General features: G+C 36.4%; 2 protein-coding genes and 2 long non-coding RNA genes across 8 annotated transcripts; 2 read left to right on the top strand and 2 right to left on the bottom strand.

Moving 5' to 3' along the window:
• Window positions 1-877: 877 nt before the first annotated feature.
• On the bottom strand, window positions 878-3948 carry LOC141045166 (uncharacterized). The gene is made up of 2 exons (XR_012217129.2): window positions 3844-3948; window positions 878-3275 (listed from the first exon to the last, which is right to left on the bottom strand). It is a non-coding gene; the product is annotated as an uncharacterized LOC141045166 (long non-coding RNA).
• Window positions 3949-11157: 7209 nt separating this feature from the next.
• Window positions 11158-13850, bottom strand: LOC112279922 (fructose-bisphosphate aldolase-lysine N-methyltransferase, chloroplastic). Of its 2 annotated transcripts, none has more exons than XM_024514684.3 (3): window positions 13411-13850; window positions 12986-13121; window positions 11158-12690 (listed from the first exon to the last, which is right to left on the bottom strand). In XM_024514684.3, exons 2-3 carry the CDS (start codon window positions 13043-13045, stop codon window positions 11245-11247), a joined length of 1506 nt encoding a protein of 501 aa, XP_024370452.1. In that variant the 5' UTR covers window positions 13046-13121; window positions 13411-13850; the 3' UTR covers window positions 11158-11244. The 2 variants fall into 2 exon arrangements, with proteins under 2 accessions (XP_024370452.1, XP_024370453.1); XM_024514685.3 differs by having other exon boundaries at window positions 13524-13665.
• A 184-nt stretch (window positions 13851-14034) lies between these two features.
• On the top strand, window positions 14035-16552 carry LOC149989511 (uncharacterized). Of its 3 annotated transcripts, XR_016502107.1 has the most exons (5): window positions 14035-14207; window positions 14344-14358; window positions 14641-15142; window positions 15424-15573; window positions 15906-16171. It is a non-coding gene; the product is annotated as an uncharacterized LOC149989511 (long non-coding RNA). The 3 variants fall into 3 exon arrangements; XR_016502109.1 differs by lacking the exons at window positions 14344-14358; window positions 14641-15142 and adding an exon at window positions 16310-16552 and having other exon boundaries at window positions 14059-14207; window positions 15906-16020; XR_016502108.1 differs by lacking the exons at window positions 14344-14358; window positions 14641-15142 and having other exon boundaries at window positions 14071-14207.
• A 367-nt stretch (window positions 16553-16919) lies between these two features.
• LOC112279923 (uncharacterized) lies at window positions 16920-20892 on the top strand. 2 transcript variants are annotated; one of them, XM_024514691.3, is made up of 10 exons: window positions 16920-18145; window positions 18404-18464; window positions 18681-18754; window positions 18910-18995; window positions 19223-19306; window positions 19411-19495; window positions 19643-19722; window positions 19942-20043; window positions 20300-20358; window positions 20604-20892. In XM_024514691.3, the coding sequence occupies exons 1-10, from the start codon at window positions 17419-17421 to the stop codon at window positions 20713-20715; spliced, it is 1470 nt and encodes a 489-aa protein (XP_024370459.1). In that variant the 5' UTR covers window positions 16920-17418; the 3' UTR covers window positions 20716-20892. The 2 variants fall into 2 exon arrangements, with proteins under 2 accessions (XP_024370459.1, XP_090104937.1); XM_090248811.1 differs by having other exon boundaries at window positions 16987-18145; window positions 20306-20358.
• The last annotated feature ends 2357 nt before the right edge of the window (window positions 20893-23249 follow it).

Here is a 23249-nt window from a genome sequence, read left to right as displayed (position 1 = left end):
AAGTGAATTCTAACTAATTTTAATTGATTGCTAGTTGGTATATGAGATTTTGGGATTCTGAAAAAAAAATAAAAAAAATAACACAAACATATAAGCAAATAATGAGAAAGCTCAAGATTTTAGTATTATTATTATTATTATTATTATATTTTTTTAGAGAAATTGTGTTGTTTCTTAAATGTGAATATGTATGTATGTATGTAGTTTGAAGTGAAGACCCTGTGACTTCTTTGTCTAGAGTCTTGAGTTTTGTCAATGCTAATATCTACTGGATCATTGCACAGTGCTAATGGAAAAGCATAAGCTGCATTTCCTACTGATTTAGTTCACACTTCCATTGGGCCAATAAAGGTGGAAGAATTAGAACAAGCCTTGCCTTGCATTCCTAACAGAATACTTTCCCAATATCAATGATTTGTTTAATTTATCTTCATTTATGTTTTTTTTTTCTCAGAATGGAAATATACACACTCTTTTGTCAAAGGGCTTTATAAGACACCCACATGGAAAAGTTTGTCATCTCAATACACACACCCACTAAAGCTCTTTTAGACTTGACTCAAATTTCAAGCAATCTGATGACTGATTGCCACACTGTCCAAGCACATTCACTTGTTTTGAATAACATAGAAACAAATCTGCCTTTCTAACAAAGTGGTGATTCTTAATGCTTAAAATGTATGTGAATAGTTCCTTATTTATCAATTCTACCATTGCACATCTACATGCACTTATGATCCAAAATGTTGAAATTTCAGACGCAAAGAATTTGTACATATATTGACATGAACAAAAGAATTCAAACTTGTTTTTTGCTATACCTCCACCATATTAACAAACATTACTTTGCTAGACAGCCCAGTTTGCAATGGGTTCTTATTTTAAGAAACAGTGTTTTGTTCTTTTATTATTATTGTTATTATTTTTGGATTTGGGTGCAATTGTGGATTGCACCACAAGTACATGAGGAGTACCTTCATGATAAATGAACAATCCATGCTCATGGGAACAAAAAGGATTCTATGGGAACATGGTATGGAACAAGAGGTTCCCCTGAAGGCAGTGATACAATTATTCAACCCAAAGGAGAGCATTGGGGACAGAAGCCAATGGGGAAAAATCCCTTGTCAGCTTAGACTGGGCCCTTGACTCTGTCATGGGCACAAAAAGAAACTGTAGGTAACAACTAGAATAATAAGAATTAGAATTAGAATTTGAAACCCTAATTACTGCACATGCACTCCACATTGGTCAATGAACCCTCCATACTTTCCATCACCTCCAAACGAGTTGTTATTTCTTTTTATCCTACTTTCATTGAGCTCTGCACATGGTTTGGTTTCAAGTTTGTATCACTGGGATTCCTTTGATTTAAAATTGTGCTTGTTTGTAACGAGTAACTGATTAAGATCTTTAAGGTAAATAAATAAATAAATAAAAATTAACAGGAACAATAATGATACTAATTGTGACTATGTATGATAAGAAACTCAACATGACATAGCGTTCAATTTTTTTTTATTATTTTTCAAGGATGTTGCCTATGGATTCTTTGTTGTCATTGCACTTTGTGATTCTCACTTGATTTTCCTTACATGATTAGAGCAAATTTCCATACTTCCAACACAACTATACATACATATATAATGAAACATAAGGAAATGTGATATATATATATATATATATATATATATTTTTTTTTTCATTTTTTTCTGCTTTCTTTTTTATAGCAGAACCCAAGGTTTTGAACTGTGCAAGAAAAAAGGAATATTGACCAAGAGGGTCAAGGGAATTTAGAGTTATGAGCCTGAGGAAGACCCATACAAAGTTGCTCACAGACGAACCCTTTTGCATTGTCTGTGCATCCGTAAAAACTAAGGATCCCACAGGAGCGCAGATCAACGTCCGCACTCAGGGTAGCAGTCTGAAGAGGGAGGGAAGTGGGGTTGGTGGCGGCTCTAAATGAGCAAGCACCCCACAATAAGTTAAAATTAGGTCAAATCCAAATATGGAGAGGTAAATAGCATGGCCCATATTGAGAACCCTAATGGAACTATTAGGATTAGGGTGAGCAATGGTGGGTTATTGTGGCACTGATGCTTTATCCCCCACTAACTCAACACATGTTGATGTGAACATCATCTCCCCACCCGGAGCATTGTGGTTGGGAGCTTTTTATGCCCAATGTGGCCTGGTGTAATGCTACAGTTGCAATTGCACTCTTTTTTGTGTTTATTTATTTATTTTTATTTTGCCCTTTTTGTCCTTGTTTGACTTGAATTTTTTTTGGTTTTGGATTCCCTCCCTTCTTTCACTCACAAGCACACAGCCACCATTGCTTTCTTCAAGCTTGGTGCCAAGAGTTTTCTGTGCTAGAGTGCAACCCCTCCTGAAGCAAGGGTCATGTGGATTCCAATGCTATTGTGCCTTTCTTATATGCAATCTCAGCGCTTTTGAAGACCATTGGCAGAATGTGGACCAATCACTTTTTTAATAACTCAGCCTTTGTGTGTGCATTGTTGTTTTTATTTACTAATAATGGTGACTATGGAGACAATACATTAGCTTGTTTAATATCTGATTGTCTGAGCTTTTGTTCTTTCTTTTCCTGATCTGCTTTCATGTACATTCCTCATGTCCCTTTATCGCGGTGTCATTCAGGACAATGTGTAAATTCAACATCAAAATTCAATGGAAGAGATGAACTGGGGCACTTCATTTTGGGATTGGAAACCAGCAAAAATTGCACAATATAAGGAAGGATTGAGCCTTTTCTTTTATTTTATTACTGAGGGAGAACGAAAAATTACTATCTAAAAAGTTTGCAGTCTGAGATGAAGGGAAAAACAAATCAATAAATAAACAAAACAGGACGTTGAATCATTCACAGTGCTTTACACAGTGAAGTCGAAACTCAACCCAACACACTATTAACACTCCAGGCAGCATTGACATGGTCATCCATGCATGAAGAGAATTAAAAACATGTTCCAAGATCCCTAAACAATGGTGCATTTTATTCAAATGACATTATTTTTTTCCCCATCTTATTTTTATATTCGCTTCTTCATTTCCATTGTTTGATTTCTGGGTTAATATCATCAGCTGTTCCACATAACATGTCCATTCAGATCTCAACATTTCATCTTCTTATTTTCCTTCTTCTTCTTCTGCTGCTGCTGTGTCAATGTTATCATCAAAAAATCATTCTTTGTAATAAATTGCAAACGTGCTGAAAAAGAATGTACCATTTCTACCATGGTAGTTATTGAGTCCTGAAAAGAAGAAGTAGGGACTGAATAAATCAGGGTATACACATAACCCATAAGTTGCACTGCTTAAAAATATGTATATCTTACATGGGTGTATTCATAATTGAGAATGAATACCAATTGCAATATCAATTCTGAACTGGTTATGCATAGGACTCTCAAGTGTGAATAAAATGCACATATTCTGTCCAGTATAGTTAAAGGTGAGGGTAGATGTACTTCATTCACCACAATAAAAGGTGCAACAAGCAAAACAATCCTGCCTCTTGAAGACATTCTCAAAAAATAAAATAAAATAAAATAACACAATGAGAGATATAAAAAGTCTCCAAACACACATCAATGCATTAAAAGGACATGTTTGAAGTTATGTAGCCATTTTTGTAAATTCTAGTCATGTAGAATCACAAAGACAAACAAACATACAACAACAAACAACAGACAACAAGAACTTACACTTGAAAAAGGAAAACTAAAATGTATTTATTTACTGTTTGTGTAACTAAATCATTTGATGTATCTTACAATTACTTACAATTAGCAACACATAAACAACCCACATTGCACAGACCTTGAAATGCCATGTAACCTGGGCTTCAATCACCCATGCATCTTGCCTTTGAATAAGTATTTTTAAATAAAGAAGAAGAAGGAAAAAATAGCAGTTTTGGCAGAGAACAACAACAACAGCATGCAGCCAAATTTATCCTACTTGGCAGATTGATGACGTGTCAACCTCTGGGAAGGACGATGCGTAACAGGGAGGGGGTACCGACATAAATCGAAGAAGCATAAAATAAAACAAAAATGGATATTGTGTGCCAGAAGCCTATTTTCTTCTATTCTATATTATGTCATATATATATATATAAGGTTTTAAACATGCATGTTTTTATTGAATTCCCTGATTTTTCAATACATTCAAAGAAGAATTCTGTCAACGAGCATATACTCAAACATTAACATACACCTGTTTATAAATATGGTGTGTTGTTATATATAACTTATGAAATAGTAGGAGATTTATCCAAATATCCTTGGTGCGCTACAATGTTATTTTGAATATATATATAAATTATGATATTAAAATTTTGTAATAAAGTATAGTGATAAGGAAAATCAGTATGTCTCCTTTGAAAACAAGCAATTACAAGTGAACGAATTAGTTTAAATGGCTAATGTAGTAACACCTTTGTTGCTGCACATATTTTGCACAATTAATGAAATTATTTCAGATTCTTCTATACACAAGACTACTCACACTCTTAGAATATTACATACACATGTGCATGTAATTTTGGAAACTCATTTACTTCAGTGATGAAAACAGAATGAAGTTTAAAAATTACAAATTCCATAGATTTTTGAAGTTCACATAATTTTTTCTCCTGTTACATTCTACTTTTCATCTTTGTTATTTGTAAATTTGTTTCATTTTATATCCAGATTAAATCACTAAAAATGTATCTTTTCCTCACAATATATAGAAAAGAATATGCTTACATTACACAATTTACCTCAAAAGTAAATCTTAAAACAAGTTTTTATCCAAAACTTAATCAATTTTGCTAAAACATTTAGACAACTGATAAATCATGGTGCATTCTTGCTGCATCTATTTTCAATTTGTTTTAAAATTATAATAAAATTGATATTTGAGTAATATTTAAAAACCATGTACTTGTGATTTTTTCTTTAAAGACAATGTTGATATTATTTTTCTTACAATACAAATATGAGCATTTGCCAAATATTCAAATGCTTGTTTTCATTGTTACCAACTGATTTTTACAATAATTTGATGACTGCAAGTACCAATCTAAAGATTCTATTTTAAAATTAAAGTTGCTTATATATATATATTTTCATTATTATTAAATTCAGTTAATAATGGTTCACAAATGTAATAATTGTGATTGAGATTAAGGACATGTAATCAATATATATATATATATATATATAAACCAAATCAAATTACTATCACCTCCAAGATTGCAAAAGGTTCCAATACATTTAAATTATTTGCAGTGTTTGAGTAAATCCTCATCTGTAATGTGTTGCAAGTGTGGCTAGTTTCCTGTTTCTAATTTCCAACATATCATGAAAAGCTTTGAAGTATAATTTCATCACATAATGGAACTTTAAATTATATCAAACACTATACATAAGGAGAGTAAACAAGACTTGACGAGAAAAAAAACACTATAAATATCTTTTTGATATTTGATTGATTCCAATGATATTGTTTTAATCCCTTCAAAGTCAGTACTTGACTTCTTGAGCAAAACTAACACCAGAAGTAGCTCTTTAAGGCTATTTGAGGCTGCCTGTCATGAACTGAGATGTTATCATGTATATTATGTGTATTTTTCATGTATGTTTTTCTAAACATCTTATATGTTTTTCAAAATAAAAATATTTCACAAATATATTCTATTCTACTTCTATTGTAAATTAATGTAGAGTATGATGCATGTATTATCATAACTGTACATAAATCATTTTTCAGAGATACATTTAAAATTCATGAAAAATCAATTTACAGCATAAAAAAAAGGTTTCTCAACATATGGAATGACACAAACTTGTATTTTTGAACCAAAAGTTAAATCAAATCTTATTTTTTAAAATTTAATCACTAATGTTGCAGATGAAAAATATGATATCATTCATTTTAACAAATCACTTGTTTCTTATCTCAAATCCAACAACAAAAGTGTAAACCAACTCATAGCATGCAAGGCAGGCAATAATATTCTATAACACAAAGTCATAAATGTTTGTATGTGTGTATGTATATATATATATATATATATATATATGTCTATAAAAATAAACATGCTTGCCAAGTTTTATGATTTAAGTGTTGCATTAGTTACTTCTGAAGGTAAGCATTGCTGGTTCTCATTCCCAACACCATCTTGTAAAAGAAACTTCATCAACTCTATGCATTCTTTAAAAAGAAATCTTCTTCTACCCTCTATGGAAAATTTTCACATAAAAATTTACTTTAGTCATTATAATTATTTATTTGAATATACATTCAATTTTTGGGTTTATTTTGGGGATGGTTATTTGCTGCAAACAACATGAGTTTAAGATTGACTGTCAACAATACTGAAAGTATTCAAAAGTTGAATGATAACACCATGATGAGGAGGTGAAAAAGAAAGCAAGATTTAGTCAAAAAAAAAAAAAAAAAAAAACACACACACACACACACAAAACACAAAAATAAACTTAAAATCAATAAACAATGATGTGGATTTGTTGAATGTCTTGATCCATTGACAAGATTAGGCTTGTACCCCACATTGGCCAGCTTCTACCAACTTTGCAGCAATGGAAAGATCATGACACAAATGGAACTGTTTATTTATTTATTTATATTTACTCATATTACACTGCAGCTACTGCATTTTTGCCCAATAAAAACAACAACAACCTTGTGGTAGTAGTAGTAGCCAAGAGGGGAGAGAATGATTTCTAAACCTTATAAGGAACCAATAATGAGTAGAGAGCCCCTCTCGATGGGTGATGTGAAGGGAATGGCAACAAGCATACCTTGTCTATTTTTCTCCCCAAATCATGTAAATTGGATGAGCACAACACAGTGTTACAATTGGATATATATATATATATATATATATATATGATTTGTTTGGAGGAAGAGAGACTATGAATTATTGTGGGGCAAAGATTGTGGAGGGGGGGGGGCACGTGGGCACATCAAAAGGTCTTGATGTTTACCCCCCCCCCCCCCTTTCTAATAATTTTTTCTTCTTGTGGTAGATACCCTCCACATTTTCTCAAAATCAAAAGGGTGCACAAAGCAAGAGAAAAAGGGATTCTACTTTAGGCCAAACCCATATTCCACCTTTTTCTTGTAACATATAAAAATACAGAATGGTGGAATGTTGTGCATGTTGCTCTAGAGGAACACATAATATAGGGCGCTCTTCACAAACCCACTTTGGATGTATTTGTAAAGAGTGAAGAGGGTTTGAGTGTAGATAGCTGAATCACACAAGGGGGCCTAAAAACATCCTGCACTAATCAGCTAATTTTTCTATTGAATTTGTGTCCCAAGTCTTGAAACAACCCAGTAGAGAGTTTAAATCCATTCACTTGATTTGTAGGTTTATTTCACAACTTTTTGGATCAACTACCAGTTTGAACTGCATCAATAATCGGCAGCAAAAAAGGTAAAACACAGGATAAGAATGGCAGCACAAGACAGACAAAAAGTGGTATATTGCATGCTGTCATGGCTTAACATCACACACTAGTCTTTTTGTATTCACTCAACAGAATAACTTTCTATCTTTCTCTCTTATGCATATATCTTTATATATATATATATATATATATAAATATTTTGTGTACTTCTTTGAAGTGTGCACAGATACCCTGCAGTGGGAGCAATAACAATAGTTGTGAGACAATGATCTTTCTAGTTTCCTCAAGGTTTTTGATTCCAGTGCTTCCATAACCAAACCACATTTCCAGCACTAAACCTGGTTTATCATCAACAATAAAGGGAGATGATATCAATAACTTGGTGTTTGTTTTGTTTCCAGAGGCTAAGCCTTGCACGTGTAGATTAGTACACATGGGCTTTACATTGTGGATCTGAAAGCTGCAGCAGGAAAATTTGTGCACAAACATTGATCTAATATTGGAACAGTAGCACTGGTCTACACAGTTTGCATGGGGTGACTATTGTAATGACCTCTTCGAAAGGTACATTGCAGCTGAAAGTTGAGCCTGGAACAAGCAGGAAGTCGGGATCTATTTTGTCACTTTGTCATTTAAAAAAATAACAAGCAAAAGTATATATTTTTTTGTTTTTGTTTTATTATTGGGGAGACCTGCTTCTGGGAGACAGAAACCTGCAACATTGTGTGCTCTCCTCACAATTTCCTGCTTCACTTCCATGCCGTAATAATCTCCAGAGAACTCACATGAGAGCACTTGTCTAACTAGTGATATTTTTTCTGTTCATCGTTCAGCTGAAGAACTTGATTCTTTTCCAAAAGCTTTCTTAGTTTTAGATTCATGTGACATAATCACTGTATTGAATGTCAATAATGCCAACAGGGAGGATGTAACGCCAACCTTAGATTTGTTAAAATTCAGCAGATTTTTAGAACGGAAAAAATCCCTTCCCACTCGTGATGTGCAAATTGTGCACACAACTGCAGTGTAGAGACATGCTGATTTTTTACAGGTTATCGATTCCTCGCATACATGTCGGTGCGGTTTCTGCTCATCCTCGACGTGGGTAGTGAATATCATGCCATTTCTCAACCGTGTTAACAGCTTCTACATGTTGATGTTGGTGTATCAGTTGGCGAACGTTCAAAGCACTTGAGCTCCTGTTTCAAACACCGAAGGCATTGATAAATAAAAAAATCACACACAACATCATCTCGTTGAGAAAGGTCTCGTCAACACTGTGAAGCAACTGTTGATTAACTTTCATCAAAACACGACCAATCTGTTTCATTTCTCATACACCGACATCAATCTTTTTCTGATTGTGGGCTGTGCAGTTCTTTGATGTATGTAACGCAATGTTTACCTTTTTCTCAAACAAAACAAACCCATCTTGCCGACTTCCAGATTCCAATGATATGTTCTAATTGGAGCAATTACTTTGTTAAAAATAATGCATTGTGATGTTGTGATTCTGAGTGTGAACTGCTTGATGTGTTTGGTTACAATTAAGCTTGAGTTTGCAGATGGACATGAACTAACAAACCTGAAAGAATTTTAGTGTTGAACTGGAATAGAGTTGTGAAGCATTGCGCTGCATGTTTCGTTATAGTAGAGTCAGAATTAGACATAAAAGAGGTACTGAAATGGTATTGCATAGAGCCTTGCAAAACTAATTGGAACCATCACTGGATGCCAGTGCAAAACTGATTTATGTTTTTCGTTTTCTTTCATGTAATGAATAATATGGCTGTGCATTAAATAGCAAATGTATCGTACAAAATTCATGCATATTTGTACTTGTATCACATGGTAGGACAATTTTCTTTCTTTCTTTATTTTTTTTAATTGCCATTAATTAGAGGTATTGTAATCTATTGCTTGAAGAAATTATTGTAGAGTAATTAGATGTTTATAAAAAGAAATTGATAATATTTTCAAATTAGACTCTATCTAATGGAGTGACATAGTGAGAGGCCATAACTTTTGAATCCTTTGATTGATTAAAATTAAGTAACCTCACTTAGTTGACCATATACTTAAAAAATTAGTCCAAAGGCCCTAAGTGAAAAAATGAAACAAGATGCTCTTTTTCTATGCAAAATGAATAGTATTGTTTTCCAAATCTTTTGTTAGGTCTCTCTTAATACATAGTTTTTAGAAAAAATTAAGAAGTAGTGTTAAAAATTACTAAAAGAAATCATTGTATATCTATCTATCTAAAATTTTATGGTTTAAATAAGCACATGATAAAAGAATAAAAAATAAGAATCTGGTGGTTATAAAAAAAAATTGCAGATTTTTACATTTAGAAAAGCTTTTATTTAAACTTTGTCTAATCAAAATGTTTTAATTTTTTTTCTTATTACTGCTTTGGCTATCTTAATACTAAACAATACTTAAAGCATTATATGCAATATGGATTTTAGGTATGTAAATACCATTATCTTTTTAAAATATTTAAAATATTATAAAATTTAAAATATAAGTAGAAAATATAACACAATCTAAACAAAGAAGACGAGGTTAAATAATGGATGTAATTTTGTGCTTGAGCAATTTTAAATATTTTTTCTCTAAAATTAACAAGCATTCTATTATCAATAATGAAATTCTAAATTTCATAGTAAAAAGAGGCAAAAAAAAAACTATTAATATCACTATTGTGATGGTCAACATAGAGAGAATTAGAATTAAAGAGAACAATTTCATTCTAATTAATTCAAATAACAAACATTAAGTAGTTTGTTTTAAATATAATATGAACAAAAAGTTTCTAAAGTTGTCTTATACAAATAATGCTTTTAGACTTTGGAAGGGTATAACTATTTTCATTGAAAATACGAAAATGTTTGAATGAATTACAAATGCTAAGGTGCTAAAATGTACAATACAAACTTGATATGAAAGAAAATAAATAAATACATAAATAAATTACATTCTAACAAAGTGTTTTAGAATGTTTTATTGGAGATTTACTTTAGGCAGATTGATTATCATATTACATATTTTCAAATATGCATTTAATACAAAAATCCTATGTTTTTCTTAACTTGACAAGTATAACAAATTATAAATCGGATGTGTAAGACCACCATTTGTAGTAGCACAAACGTGGTATGGTGTTTCTTTTAAGCAATGAAAAAATAAAAGTAAAATAAAAATATAAGATCAATTTGCAATCCCTAGTATTGGAATTTTAGTTTACATCCTCAGAGAAGTGATGAAGCCCATACAACTCTTCTCTCACCACAGCTTTGCAGCGTTACCTCCAGAAACTAATCTGTATTGATATGAAGATACAACACACATTGTGTGAGATAAATATTTCCAAGGGTGACCATCAATACTAAGCCTGAGATAACAAATCTGAATCAAACCTGAAGGGTTGGAAATACACAAGCTTAACTGAGGGTGGCTATGGGTCACAGTGGTTGCTGATCTGTGGAAACTATGTGTTCCCTGGTGCGTTTCAGTTTGAAATCGCTACTCAAAGCTGGGTAGCAGCAGCTTCTCAACATCTAAAAGGCAGCTAGCTGCATGAAAGAAGGATACAAAGCATACCCATGTTGAGAATCCAACACAGTCCTGAAGTTGACGAATTCTAAAGAAAAATGCCGTCTGATCGAGTCCTGCATCAAAACATTCATCAATTTACACATTCTGCTTTCTCAGCATCCCACATTGCAACGCTATGTGAGGTTGATGTACATTTCCAGCTGGAGTACAATAATGAAGTGTATTCATACAACATCTACTCATTGAACACCCAAGGAGTCATATAGCCACCTTCGTCCATAAGGCCAAGGTTTCTGAGCCTACGCTCAGCATAATACTCTAGAGTGTCTAATTCCTCTAAACGGGCCTCAAACCATGTTTGCAGTTCCTGCATCACTCTCTTCTCCCCTAATCTCACTACGACAGCTATTTCCATTCTCGTGCTCAGATCCCCTCGAGCTAAAAGCTCCATATCCTGCTCTACGGTGGTGCTATACCCATCCAGTGCCGCTTTCAAGCCCTCCAGCATGGACGTGCAGAGTGCTTCCTCGTTGTCACGGCTCACAGGCAACGACACATGGCCCCATGCTTCGTTGCGGAACAGCGCTTCTAGAAGGAAAGAATCGGGTCCAGACAGAGCTGAGAGACGTAAGAAAGTGATCATCTCATCCGAGGGACCTTGCCCTCGCGACAAATCAAATTGCATACTGCATTGGAATCCGTTGATCTCCAATATGTCAGCCTTGTCATCCACAAACCGGTCATCCGGGGATATTTCTAGACTCAGTGCCAAGGAGTCTCGCTCAATTCCTGGAGAAAACTGCGATCCTCTGTCTCGCTCAACGAAACCATAATCTAATGCTAGGTCTGCATTGCTCTTGGTTGCTCCATACTGCATCAATACCTGCTCTCCGGCACTGAAATTTGCCGAAGCTCGCACGGTAAGCAAATCGCTGCTACCTTTCCCTATATTCCAGAATTGGCTAGTTCCCTTTCTCACCCAGCTTGGGGATCCATCGCCAAGACCTTTTCCATGGTTCACCAGGTCGGCAATTGGAACTAGGGCAATGTCTTCACCAGTTAAAGGAGAAAATGTTCGAGACCTCAGGATGCCAAAAGCCCATTTGAAACCATCGAAGGTGTAAACCGCAGGATTAAAAATCTTGTTATTCGGTTCCAAGACTTCCTCCACCAGATTGTTATATTCGTTCTCGAGAAACTCCAGATAGCCAGTGACAGATCCAAGCAGTTGGGTTCCTACTAATTCTGCTAACTCCTCGTCGGACCAGAAGAGCGGCGAGTCTAAGGACTTTGGAAGACTGTCCAGGTAGGGTCGCCATTTGGAGCTTGGATTCGACGATTCATGTATAAGAAACAATGCAACTGCTACCCAAGGCTTTAAACCCTCACAGGCCTTCCCCAGGCTAGAATTCTGCACTGCAGCGAGATTGATCCAGACGGACTCTGGAACATTCAGGATTTCGTCTCCAGCATTCACCGGCCGTTGAGCAATTAAACCGAGCCCCTCAGATACCTCCGCAGGTTTGACAGCTTCGCCCTGGATTCCATGTGATTGTGCCCAGCTCCAGATGGTTTGCACTTGGGCCTCAGCCCCAACACTGCAGCTGACTCGACTGTTTGACGGCAGTAGAACAATCCTCGAGAATGTTTTCCTCAGCTGCACCCTTCCACTAGCTGGATTCTGTAGTGAAAACGCAACGAACATTTCAGTACTCTTCATAACCTGGACTTTCTAGGAATGTCAAAATAAGAAATTTCTAAAGGATTGAGATGAAGAAGAGGCTAATTCTCTGCAAGTAAAATATGCAAGGTTATTACTCACTCTATACAGGTTGCAGTTTACTGTAAAATTATACAGCAGGAGACAACAAAAATTTCATAGAGCGGTACAGCTGCCACCAATGATCACAGAAATATAATAAACCCAAGTTTCTTTTCATCCTTGAAAAATCACATGAGGGAACAGAGGAGAATACCAACACACAGGCAGCAGAAAAGTGCAGTCCCGGTGCTGAGAGTGCCATCGCCATGGCCATAGCTGCACACAAAGCTCAAGGGACACAATGCTGTACTCCAGAAGTCTCGTTCATGAAGGCAATGCGTGGATGCGAACTGCAATTGCAGCATTCAAAGCGACAAAACCTCATTTAGCTTTCAAGGCATGATTCCAACACGTACAAAAATTCAAGGCCACAATTTACTCACGCTTTCGGTGCATAGAATGCCCAGAGAACTCTACACTTCAAAGCCATTCCCTCAAAGTTCACAGAACCAAACCCTGCCAATAAGCTGCAATAACCCTAATCCGTCACAACACAATTCAAAGCTCCTCTCTTCTCCACCGCAATTTCACAGCTAACACTGGATAAGGACGACAGAATATAGGAGTTATCGAACATGCCTCTCAACAAATGTGTCCCAGAAGAATGAAACCCAACTCCAATGCAGAATCCACGTGACTTGAATAGCAAATGCTTCGTATCAGAAAGAGGTGAAGTGAAGGAGGTCACGTACATCCTCCAGAGGACCACATACTACCGGCATGGGCGCGAGGTGTGATTTGGATATGCCTGGGAAAAAGGGCCACGCGGAGAACCAAGCGTGCCACCCACACCACGCTAAAGAAAATATGGGTCTAGTGGCAGTTACAGCAGGATTACTCTACCGCCAGATTATCACATTCACGTAGCAATTTAGTGTTCTTTTCATATGTGACCGACCTTTCACACATTGTAAAAAAAAAACCCCTAACCGACACATATCTGCCAAAATGTAACGAATACAAACGGGATGGATTCGAATTTTGTGTATCTATTTCTACGGAGCCCCCAGAAATTTGTAACAAACAACAACATACTACAGTTCCGACTTATCTCAGTAATCGTGGTGCATGTTACATCATGTAATCTTGTGAAAAATGCATACATCCGCATGTAAAGAAAAAGAAGATGGAGGTAAAAGAAGTCTCCGAGAAAAATTAACCCATATCCATCACTTTTCAGACAATCTTGTTGTGGGCTGTGGTTTCTTGGTTCTTGGTTCTGATTTCAGATGAAGCTCCATTCGGTTGAGAGATGAGGTCGGTTCTCCATCGACATGGCCTGAAATCCTGCTGGATTCTTCCACTACTGAGCAAAAGAGGAGACAGAAGCAGACGGCTTGAGATACAAGAGAATGAGATTCTACAGCCAGGATGAGGTATCTACAATGTTACGCATCCTCCTGCGCGCAGTCTGTGCTTGGTAGTTCACTAATCTATCTTCCTTAATTCCGATCATCGTTTTTTGTCTGTGGCACGTCTTACTCTTCATGGCCCACGCCTCCTCCCGTTCAGTCTGTGCGCTATTTGGTGAGTTTCGCGTGCTCTTGTTTCCACTCTTGCAATTGAAACTGTCTTTGAGTAGCGAGATAGACTTGATGCTTCCACCGCATTTATGAACGTGGTTGCTGATTAACCTTGCCTTGCAGGAGATGCCGTTCTCGTTGTAGTTAATGAATGTTCAAATGACATTTAGGATCTGATATTAGGATGGCAGACATTTGAGGGTCTCTTGCGCTTATGGAGGTGGAGATTTTGTCGTGTATCTGTACATACATGCGAAGAATTTAATGGCGTAAATGCTCTGAACAGGAGTGTTGGGGGTGTAAATTGAAATTAAGTCAAGTAGAGGTCTCTCAAGTGACAGCCATTGTAGAAAATGAGATCGACCTACAGAATCTAGCATCTTTTGGGAATTTCACCGGCATGAAAGAGCCTTGTCGCTCTTACAATTTGGAGTTCACGAGGCGGACCTGAACCCCTGCAATGCAAGTCATAGTGGCCAGGAACACGAATGCAATGTCCGAGTCCGAGGAGAGCATTCGTATCTCTGCTAGTGGCAATGCAGATGTGCAATCAGACGTGCAAGAGAATATTGTAGAAAGGGGTTCTGGGTCTGTGCTTTGAATCCCCTCAGTTTCGTTCTAAAACCCATTTCCGCTAGCATCCCTGTCAATAAGCCGAGACCTGTAGACGACAGATCATTGTTCGGATGAATTAGAGATGGGGAGCACATTGTTGAAGTAGAGGGGCCGGATGGTGCAACGCTTATTTGGAGGGTGATGACACTACGTTTCATGCTCTCACAGGGAAGGTGTAGTCTCGTATATATTGCAGTTAGCATGTATTTGGATGGCTGGGGGCTTTTGAGCTTTTTAGGTGTGCTTAAGTGTGTCATGAATGAATGCGTAAATGAATCAGATTTCGCGTCAATTAAAGACTTCAGGGCTTTTAGAATATCAATTTCAGGATACGAGAAATATCTCTTCAATTTTTGTTCATTTGGTTCTCATGAGTTTCTTATGTTGTTCAGGCCATGTGCGGCTGGAACGAGGTCTTTAGTTGACGCGAAATCTTGTTGCAATTGTCAAGCAGGTATACCTGTATCTTTGGTTGAGGTCGAATCGTACAGAAAAGCAGGGTAAGTCTTCAATTGCTGGATGACAAGAGCAAGCAGCTCAGGCTTGGAACGGCCTTTTGCGTGAAGAATAACACGAAAGATACAGAGATCTTCTGGCTAATCTGGTTCGCCTTCTTACTCTTATGTTTTTGGTCTAAGTGGAGGTTTTCCCTTATCATGTTGAGTGGTTAATTCCAATATTCTTGTACTCCTACATGGGAGCTTTAATGAAACTTAGTCTTCACATAGGCTGATAATGTCAATCTCCTCGAAAAACAGCGCACAACTTGCATCATGTTTGCTTTCATTTTGGGTCTGAATTATTGATGCACCTTTCAGATATGATGGCTCTTTTCTGTTGAAATTACTAACGTCAGTATCTCGTATTCTTCTGTCTGGGCACGAGTGGTGCATAGTTGCGCCTACGACAGTTTCCTCACTTGAGCAACTGGTGCAGGAGAGGAAACGAAGAGAGCAAGCCAAAGCAGGACAAAGTGCGAGAAAAAGATTTGACACATACCAAGAGAGAGTTCAAGATGGAAAACAAGTAAATTAAGCTGCTCAAAATCTCAGTAAGTTAGGAGTCCAACTTAGCTCAACATTGCAAAAATTAAGGCGTAGAATCTTGAATAAGAGCCAATGAGATGATCAGCTGTCACTCACATTTGTGTCTTCTATTATGATCATGGAACAAACATTGGCAACATGGCAGAGTTGGACCAATGGTATTCTCCGCATGCATGATGAGTTATACCCACATGTTCATTATAGCCGCCTTGACTTCGCATCGTTTGGTGGTTGGTGAATCTCGCATCTTCTTGTCTATAATTCGATAAACTTTGGAATTGAATCCTCTTGCAGGTGGTAGTGTGGTTGCTCTTGGGAGCACTTACGGAACGGAGGTTCATCAACACTAACTAATCTGCAGGTTTTGTACAATAAGACAGAGTCATTAATTTGTTTCGAAGCCAACAGTTTCCCCTTTTCAGATTTCCGTCGTGTAGTGTTTAATCCTGATGAGTCAGATTTGACCCTGAAAATTGCAGAGCTTCAACCCTGCACCATTTGATTTGTATACAGATGAAGGATTCTCAGAATGTTACACTCCTGTTCTTGTATTCAGAATTAGGACGAACTCAATCGTTTTTAATTTTGGAGTCTTTTGCAGGTTCGCACGTTGTTATAATACACATAATGCTATACATTTTTATAATATAATGCCTGCAATTAAAAGCCGACTATATTCTAGAACACCCGCAATGAGAAAGGAAGATTACGAAGTTGTCATGGAATAGAGAATCACGAATCATCATGCTGGAAATTGTCGAAGATTTGATCCTCCGACAACTATAGCCTCGATTACGAAGGGAAATAAAATTCTAAAATTTCAAAAACATGGTTCTTTTACACCGATTTAATGCTAATCCACTATTTAAATTATGTCAGTGTAGCGAAAGATACTCTCACGTCCAGGCTTCTACCATGTCCAATTGTTCCGAGTTCTCAGCAAAATCGGGGCTCCCTTGTGTACACTCATCTCATGGTCCTTCACAAGACCCGGCCGAACCACGTCAGTTGCAGTCTCGACCGCTTGCAACGTAACAGCGTTTAAAATTCTGTTAATTTGTCTTTGGGGTATGCAGCGATTCGACAGGAAACGGTAGTACCCTTGATGAAACCTAAGTCGGTGTGTGTGTGTGTGGTCAGGTGGGGATCTTTGGTTCCGCAATGTTCAGCATGTTTATGAAATCCTACGTCAAGGTGTACTGGTGTCTGTGTGGAATACTGTTAGGTTTTCTGTAGTTCCAAAAAGAGATTTTGCTTGGATGGTTACTTGCTTAAGGTCGTACTAGGGGAGACAATTGTTGGGTGAGCGTTTTTAGGGAAGGGTTTGGAGTTCACTTGCAGGGAGTATTATTAGGTCAATTAGTCATCCAGGCTGCTGTACCATTTAGCATGAGCGTGGTGCAATGCAAGTAGAAGACATGGAAGAGGATGCTCCTCCCACTCCTGCAGTACTTGAAGGCACTCTCTCCAGCTCCATTTTGGACTTGGATCAAACAGAAGGTCACAACCACAACTTCGGCGCTACGTATGGGCGGGAGGGTCGCGAGGGTAATTTAGACGAAGGGGATATTGGGGGGAGTAATGGCGGCGGAACAGGAGTTGGGGAGGATGAAGAGGACAGACCCGACAAGGAAGGCGAAGGGATGGCGAGGAAGCGACGGGCCGAAATCTGGCAGGATGCTGAAATGGACGCTCTTGTGAGAGCCTTCCGAGAGGTTCACATGAAGCTCACTTCGGCAGCCGGGAATGGAAAGAAAGTGAAGCAAGTTTTCAAGTCTGCGAACGATAAATGGCAGGAAGTGAGGACGCTACTGCTAGCTTCGGGTGTGGATAGGCAACCCAAGGAAATCGAACGCAAGTGGTCGAACCTTTCGACCGCGTTTAAGCAGATTGCTGACTGGAATAATAACAAAAAAATGGGGCGCCCGAGTTACTGGGATTTGGACGAGAGCTTGAAGAAGGAGAAGACCAAGGCTAAGGAGCTTCCGGCCACATTTAGGATGCAGCTTTTTGACGCAATGGCTGAATTTATGGGCGACCGCCATGGCCCTCGTAGCCGATCTCCCGCACAAGCACCTGCCCCTAGTCTGCTTCCAGCGCCTGGTCTCCCCCGTCCTCCTCCCGCTCCAGGTGCCTTACGACTTTTAATTGCTTAGATTTTCTTTGAAATGGGTTTATTTTGTGATGGACAAGGTTTCAAATAATAGTCGTAATATCTGGCTTCGTCACTTAGTTTAGCTTATGAAGGGTTCAGTAGGCATCAGTGTGACATGCGGACATATGTATGAGAAGTAAAGGGTCTGAATATTTTTGTATATGTTGAAGTTGGAGATCTTTGCAAGTACAATGCCTGAAGTTGCACCTTAGTATTTTTGTTGATGAATGCAGGGGTGGTGGATGTTCCACTTCCTGTGGAGAAGCTTGCAAATCTCATCGATGCTGCAAATCAGTAAGTCTTACTTTTGTTTGAGAACACGTCTACGAGGTTTATTACGCTGAATTGACTAGACTATTGAAGTCCCCATCTAGATTTTGCAGCTAGGTTAGCAGTTATGCAATTTCTTTTCTGACGCCACGAATTATACCTTCCAGTATATCTGCTTCCTCATCAATATGCACTGATTCAGTGTGACTTCATACATGTAAATGTATATTTCTTCTGTAGCAAAAGGCGGCGGGTTGTTATCCTGGCTCCTGGCAGCTTCAATCCACCAACATATATGCACCTTCGCATGTTTGGTTAGTCCATCCACTGTTTCATTTTTTTGGATTTTCTGACTGTGTTCTGCACTCAGAAACAAAGTATTAGATGCAGAATGTTTCCGCTTGTGCATATATGTCATGTCGCAATTGAGGAGAAAAACTTACGATATGCTTTTCACAAACCATTACAGAGTTGGGAAGGGACGCACTTATAGCAGAGGGTTACCATGTGCTAGGGGGCTATATGTCTCCCGTCAATGATCTATACCAGAAGAAGGTACCACTCCGTCCTTATCAGATAATCTAATTTCTTCGCGAAACATTGTAAAAAGTAAATCATTTGAGATTTCTCGTGTTGTCAATAGTGTGTCAGAGATAAGTTGCGGATGGTCTTGATGCAATTTTTTTCACTTATCGAGCGTCAGTCTCGATTTAGAAGCTTCTGTTATGGTGCAACTCAGTTGTGTCTTGATGCTGATGTTTACACATGTGAAAATGTCAAAGGGTCTTGCTCCTGCAGAGCATCGTATCAGGATGTGCGAATTGGCAGTTGCTGATTCACCTTTCATAATGGTCGACTCTTGGGAGGTACATTCTGCACTGTACTTTCTGCTGGTTTGACGAATATATCTTTGATGTTCGCCTTAACTAGAGCCTGAAGCTAATTTGCAGGGTTGGATTGGTTGAAGTAGGCTAAGCAGAATACATTCCAAAGAACGCTTACTGTGATGGCACGGATTGATACGGTGGTCAATTTTAATAATTGTGCTGCTGATGGTAAGTTCTCTGTTTGTTCCTCTTAAGTAAACTTGTTTGTAAACTAGTTCGTTTACAGTTACAGCGTGTGCTCTGTAGTAGACGTGTTTGCGGCATGTGAAACTTCTGTTGATCCTGCTGCTAAATGACACGGGGATAGTTTTGCAGAAAAAGTAAAAGTGATGCTACTCTGTGGATGTGATTTTCTTGAGTCCTTTACAACTCCTGGCGTGTGGATTCCGGACCAGGTCAGATCTTATTCATATGTCTAAAGTCGTTCCTCTTAATCCTCTCACAAGCCATATGTAAGGTGGAGTGACTCGGCCATGTTCATTCGTAAAATTCTGCACTGCTAATGTTAGTGATCTTTGAGTTAGTCATCTCCTATAATGATGTGTTTTTTAAACTTTGCTTTCAAAGTCTTCCTGGTATGTGAACAAGATGTAATATATTTCATTTACCTGCAGGTGCGAACTCTGTTGCAAGAGTATGGAATTGTATGTGTAAATCAAGATAGCAAAGATGCACGACGTCTTGTGTTTGAACATGAGATACTGTACAATAATCGAGTAAGTGACGTCAGCGATCACCTTCACCAACTTTTTTTTTTACAAGGCATGTGTTTCTTTGCTTAGAAGAGATGAAATTTAGGAGTTTTACCGATGTGTGTCACCAGAAAGCTGGCTCTCTGGTTCATAATTTTTTTTGTGAATTGTGGTTTTATAGACTAAGGTGTCTGGGCTTTTTATTATATTAATACAAAATTCTCGAAGTGACATTCGTTGAAGTTGCTTATATCTCTTTATTTTGTGCGTCAATTCGTAGAGACAGATTTTGGTGGTGGATGAGGTCATTCAAAACAGTATAAGTGCAACTGCAATCAGGTATTCCTGAACCCCTAGCATGGCTTTATTTTCGGTTCTTCATCGAGCATAAATTATAGCATTCATGTACGTCTGTGCATAAACATAATTGCCGCACTATATAGTGTAAAACCTCATGCTTGTCCCATCTGTAGATATTCTCATGACTGGAAAATAATCACTAGTTTTCAAAGACTCGAAGATTTTTGTCCATGTCTTGTTTGTTGTCCAACTCGGGTACTAACACCCAACGATGTCTAATGCAGGCGAAATTTGTCCAGGGGCTTGTCGGTGAAGTATTTGACTCCCGATCCAGTAATCAACCATATCAAGATGAATCATCTATACACGAATATTCCCCTACGCAATGACGAATGACTTCGCAGTGAAGCTTGATGCATCAAAGCTGTATTTGAACTAGACGAGTAGGCGTTGAGCTTTTCTGACGGCCTTCTGTAAATGCCTCACTTGACGCGACCTTCTTCGGAGGATGCACTGTATAGTATAACTACCCAAATGCAATTTACTAATACTAAGATGGAACTCTGTCTTCAACTTGTTGCTGAGTGTCCTGCACACATATGGACTAAAGAAGTTGCTAAATCATTTCTTATGTGCCAGATTTTAATGCGGTGTCTGCTATTGAATTTCTGCAGCATATCTGTTCGTCCACTGTCGCCCTGCGAACGGCTATAAATTTCCATGAGACATTTCTTTAATAATTTGCCAGACTTTAATTTACAGTTTGCGTGTTTGATACAATGTTGAGGGGACTACGCTGTGGACTTGATTACACAAACTGTAATATCCAGGTTTTTCTGCTTCAGAAGTAGGTGCTGTAAAAGGCTTTCATTTATAGACAAACATGAAACCTACTTCTATTGACATTAATTAGTGCAGTAGCCTTTAAATTTGTAATTTAGATTCCCGTTCTTGGACTGAGACTTTGTTAGCAGGGTAATTAACTCTTCCGAGCAGGGCAATTAACTTATTTGCCTGAAATTCATGCTTGAAGTTATAAATACAGTTGGTAACACTGACTTTTGCGTAATCAAAAAATATATTACAATCTAGTATGAAGATTCACTTGAAACATATATGAATTTGTTTTGTTTTGTTTTGTTTTGTTTTTTTTTTGTTTTTCACATTCTGATTGGACATGATTCTGATCATTGTTACTTTTAGAAATAATTAAATCGATTTACGTTTTTTTTTAACGAGAATAAGATTTCGATCCTGTTTTTTTTTTTTTTTTTTTTTTTTTTTTTTTCTAGTCTGTTAAAAATATACATGCATCATGTATTAACATCCTAATACAGAATTAATAATTAATTCCTATTAATCAAAATTTTCAAGAAAATGTTTTATATTGAAAAAAAAAAAAATTAACTAAGTCTATTGGTTATAGTGAAAACACTTTCAGTTACACATAAAAATCAAAAGCATTCATCTTCATTTATAAATATCTGACTCTATGTAGCTTTAAATGAATGATTGTATGATTAGCATAATTTTGATTCCAGATGAATGGTAAATTTTCCTATGTAAGAATGATGGTTTAGATTGTTCTGCAGTACAAGTGAATGTGCACATATATACATATATGTATACACATTGTTTGAGAATTTCAATTACAACCACAAATCAATATTATCAATTGCAATTCAAATGGATAGTAGATATTTCGACAGAGGTTTCAAAAAAAAAAAAAATTAAAAAATATATTAAACAAAAAGAATGCTTTTATAGAAATGATAAAAATAAAAATAACATCTTAGAAGAACTTGTGGAAAATATATTTATAATGTAATTAGAAACTTTAAATAATATTATTATAAATATTAGTGTTTCATTCAATAATAGATGTGTATGTGTATATATATATATATATATATATATATTATTTTAAGCTAAAAAAATAAATCATCTTATAAAAAAATGATCATCTTGTGTTATTTATGCCATACATGTTTCTAATAGTGAAAAGATTTCAAGTGACATTTCAAACCAATATCAAGATTTTAAAGGTTTTTTTAAAAAAGTAGAATGTAAATTTTCTTTTGAAACTTCATCCTTGTGACTACTCAATTGACTTTCAAGAGGGAAATCAACTCCTATTTGAATCAATCTACAATTTATCACAAAATGAGCTAGCTGAATTTAAGGAGTATATTGAAGAAAATGTGACAAAAAATTTTATACACCATTTAAAATCTTTAGCAAGAGCTCCAATCTTATTTGTAAAGAAAAAAGATAGATTATTACAAATGTATCTTGATTATCAAGGAATCAATAAGTTTATCATCAAGAATAGGTACCTTATACTTTTAATATTTCGACTTTTTAATTAATTGAATCAAGCTAAGATCTATATAAAAATAGATCTATAACAAATATGCAATTTGGTATGTATCAAAGAAAGAGATAAATAGAAGACTATATTTTGAACTAGGTATGGATATTTTGAATACAATGTCATGCCTTTTAGACTTATAAATGTACTAATAATTTTTTAACATCTAATAAATGATAGTCTTTCAAGATTTTTTAATATAATTTTATAATTTGTTATCTACACATCATCTTAATCTATTCTAAGAATATAGAAGAACATAAATTTCATGTTTGTTGTGTATTACAAAAATTAAAAGATGAAGGACTCTATGCTAAGGTAAAAAAAAATATGTATTTTATACTACTTAAGTTGACTTCTTAGGATACATCATTTCAAATGATGGACTTGTGATAGATCTTAAAAATATTCAATCTATTACAGATTGAAAGATTTTAAAAATGATAAAAAATATTTAATTTTTTTTGAGCTTTTTTAATTACTTTTGGATCTTCTTTAAATAAAATTTTAAGTTACAACTCTAGTTATATGTTTGACTTGTAAAGACAAATTTAATTGG

The sequence above is a fragment of the Physcomitrium patens genome, chromosome 3, assembly GCF_059467195.1.
Source record: "Physcomitrium patens ecotype Gransden chromosome 3, ASM5946719v1, whole genome shotgun sequence".
In the NCBI taxonomy this organism is placed as follows: Eukaryota; Viridiplantae; Streptophyta; class Bryopsida; order Funariales; family Funariaceae; genus Physcomitrium; species Physcomitrium patens.
This window is presented reverse-complemented; position numbering and strand designations above follow the sequence as displayed.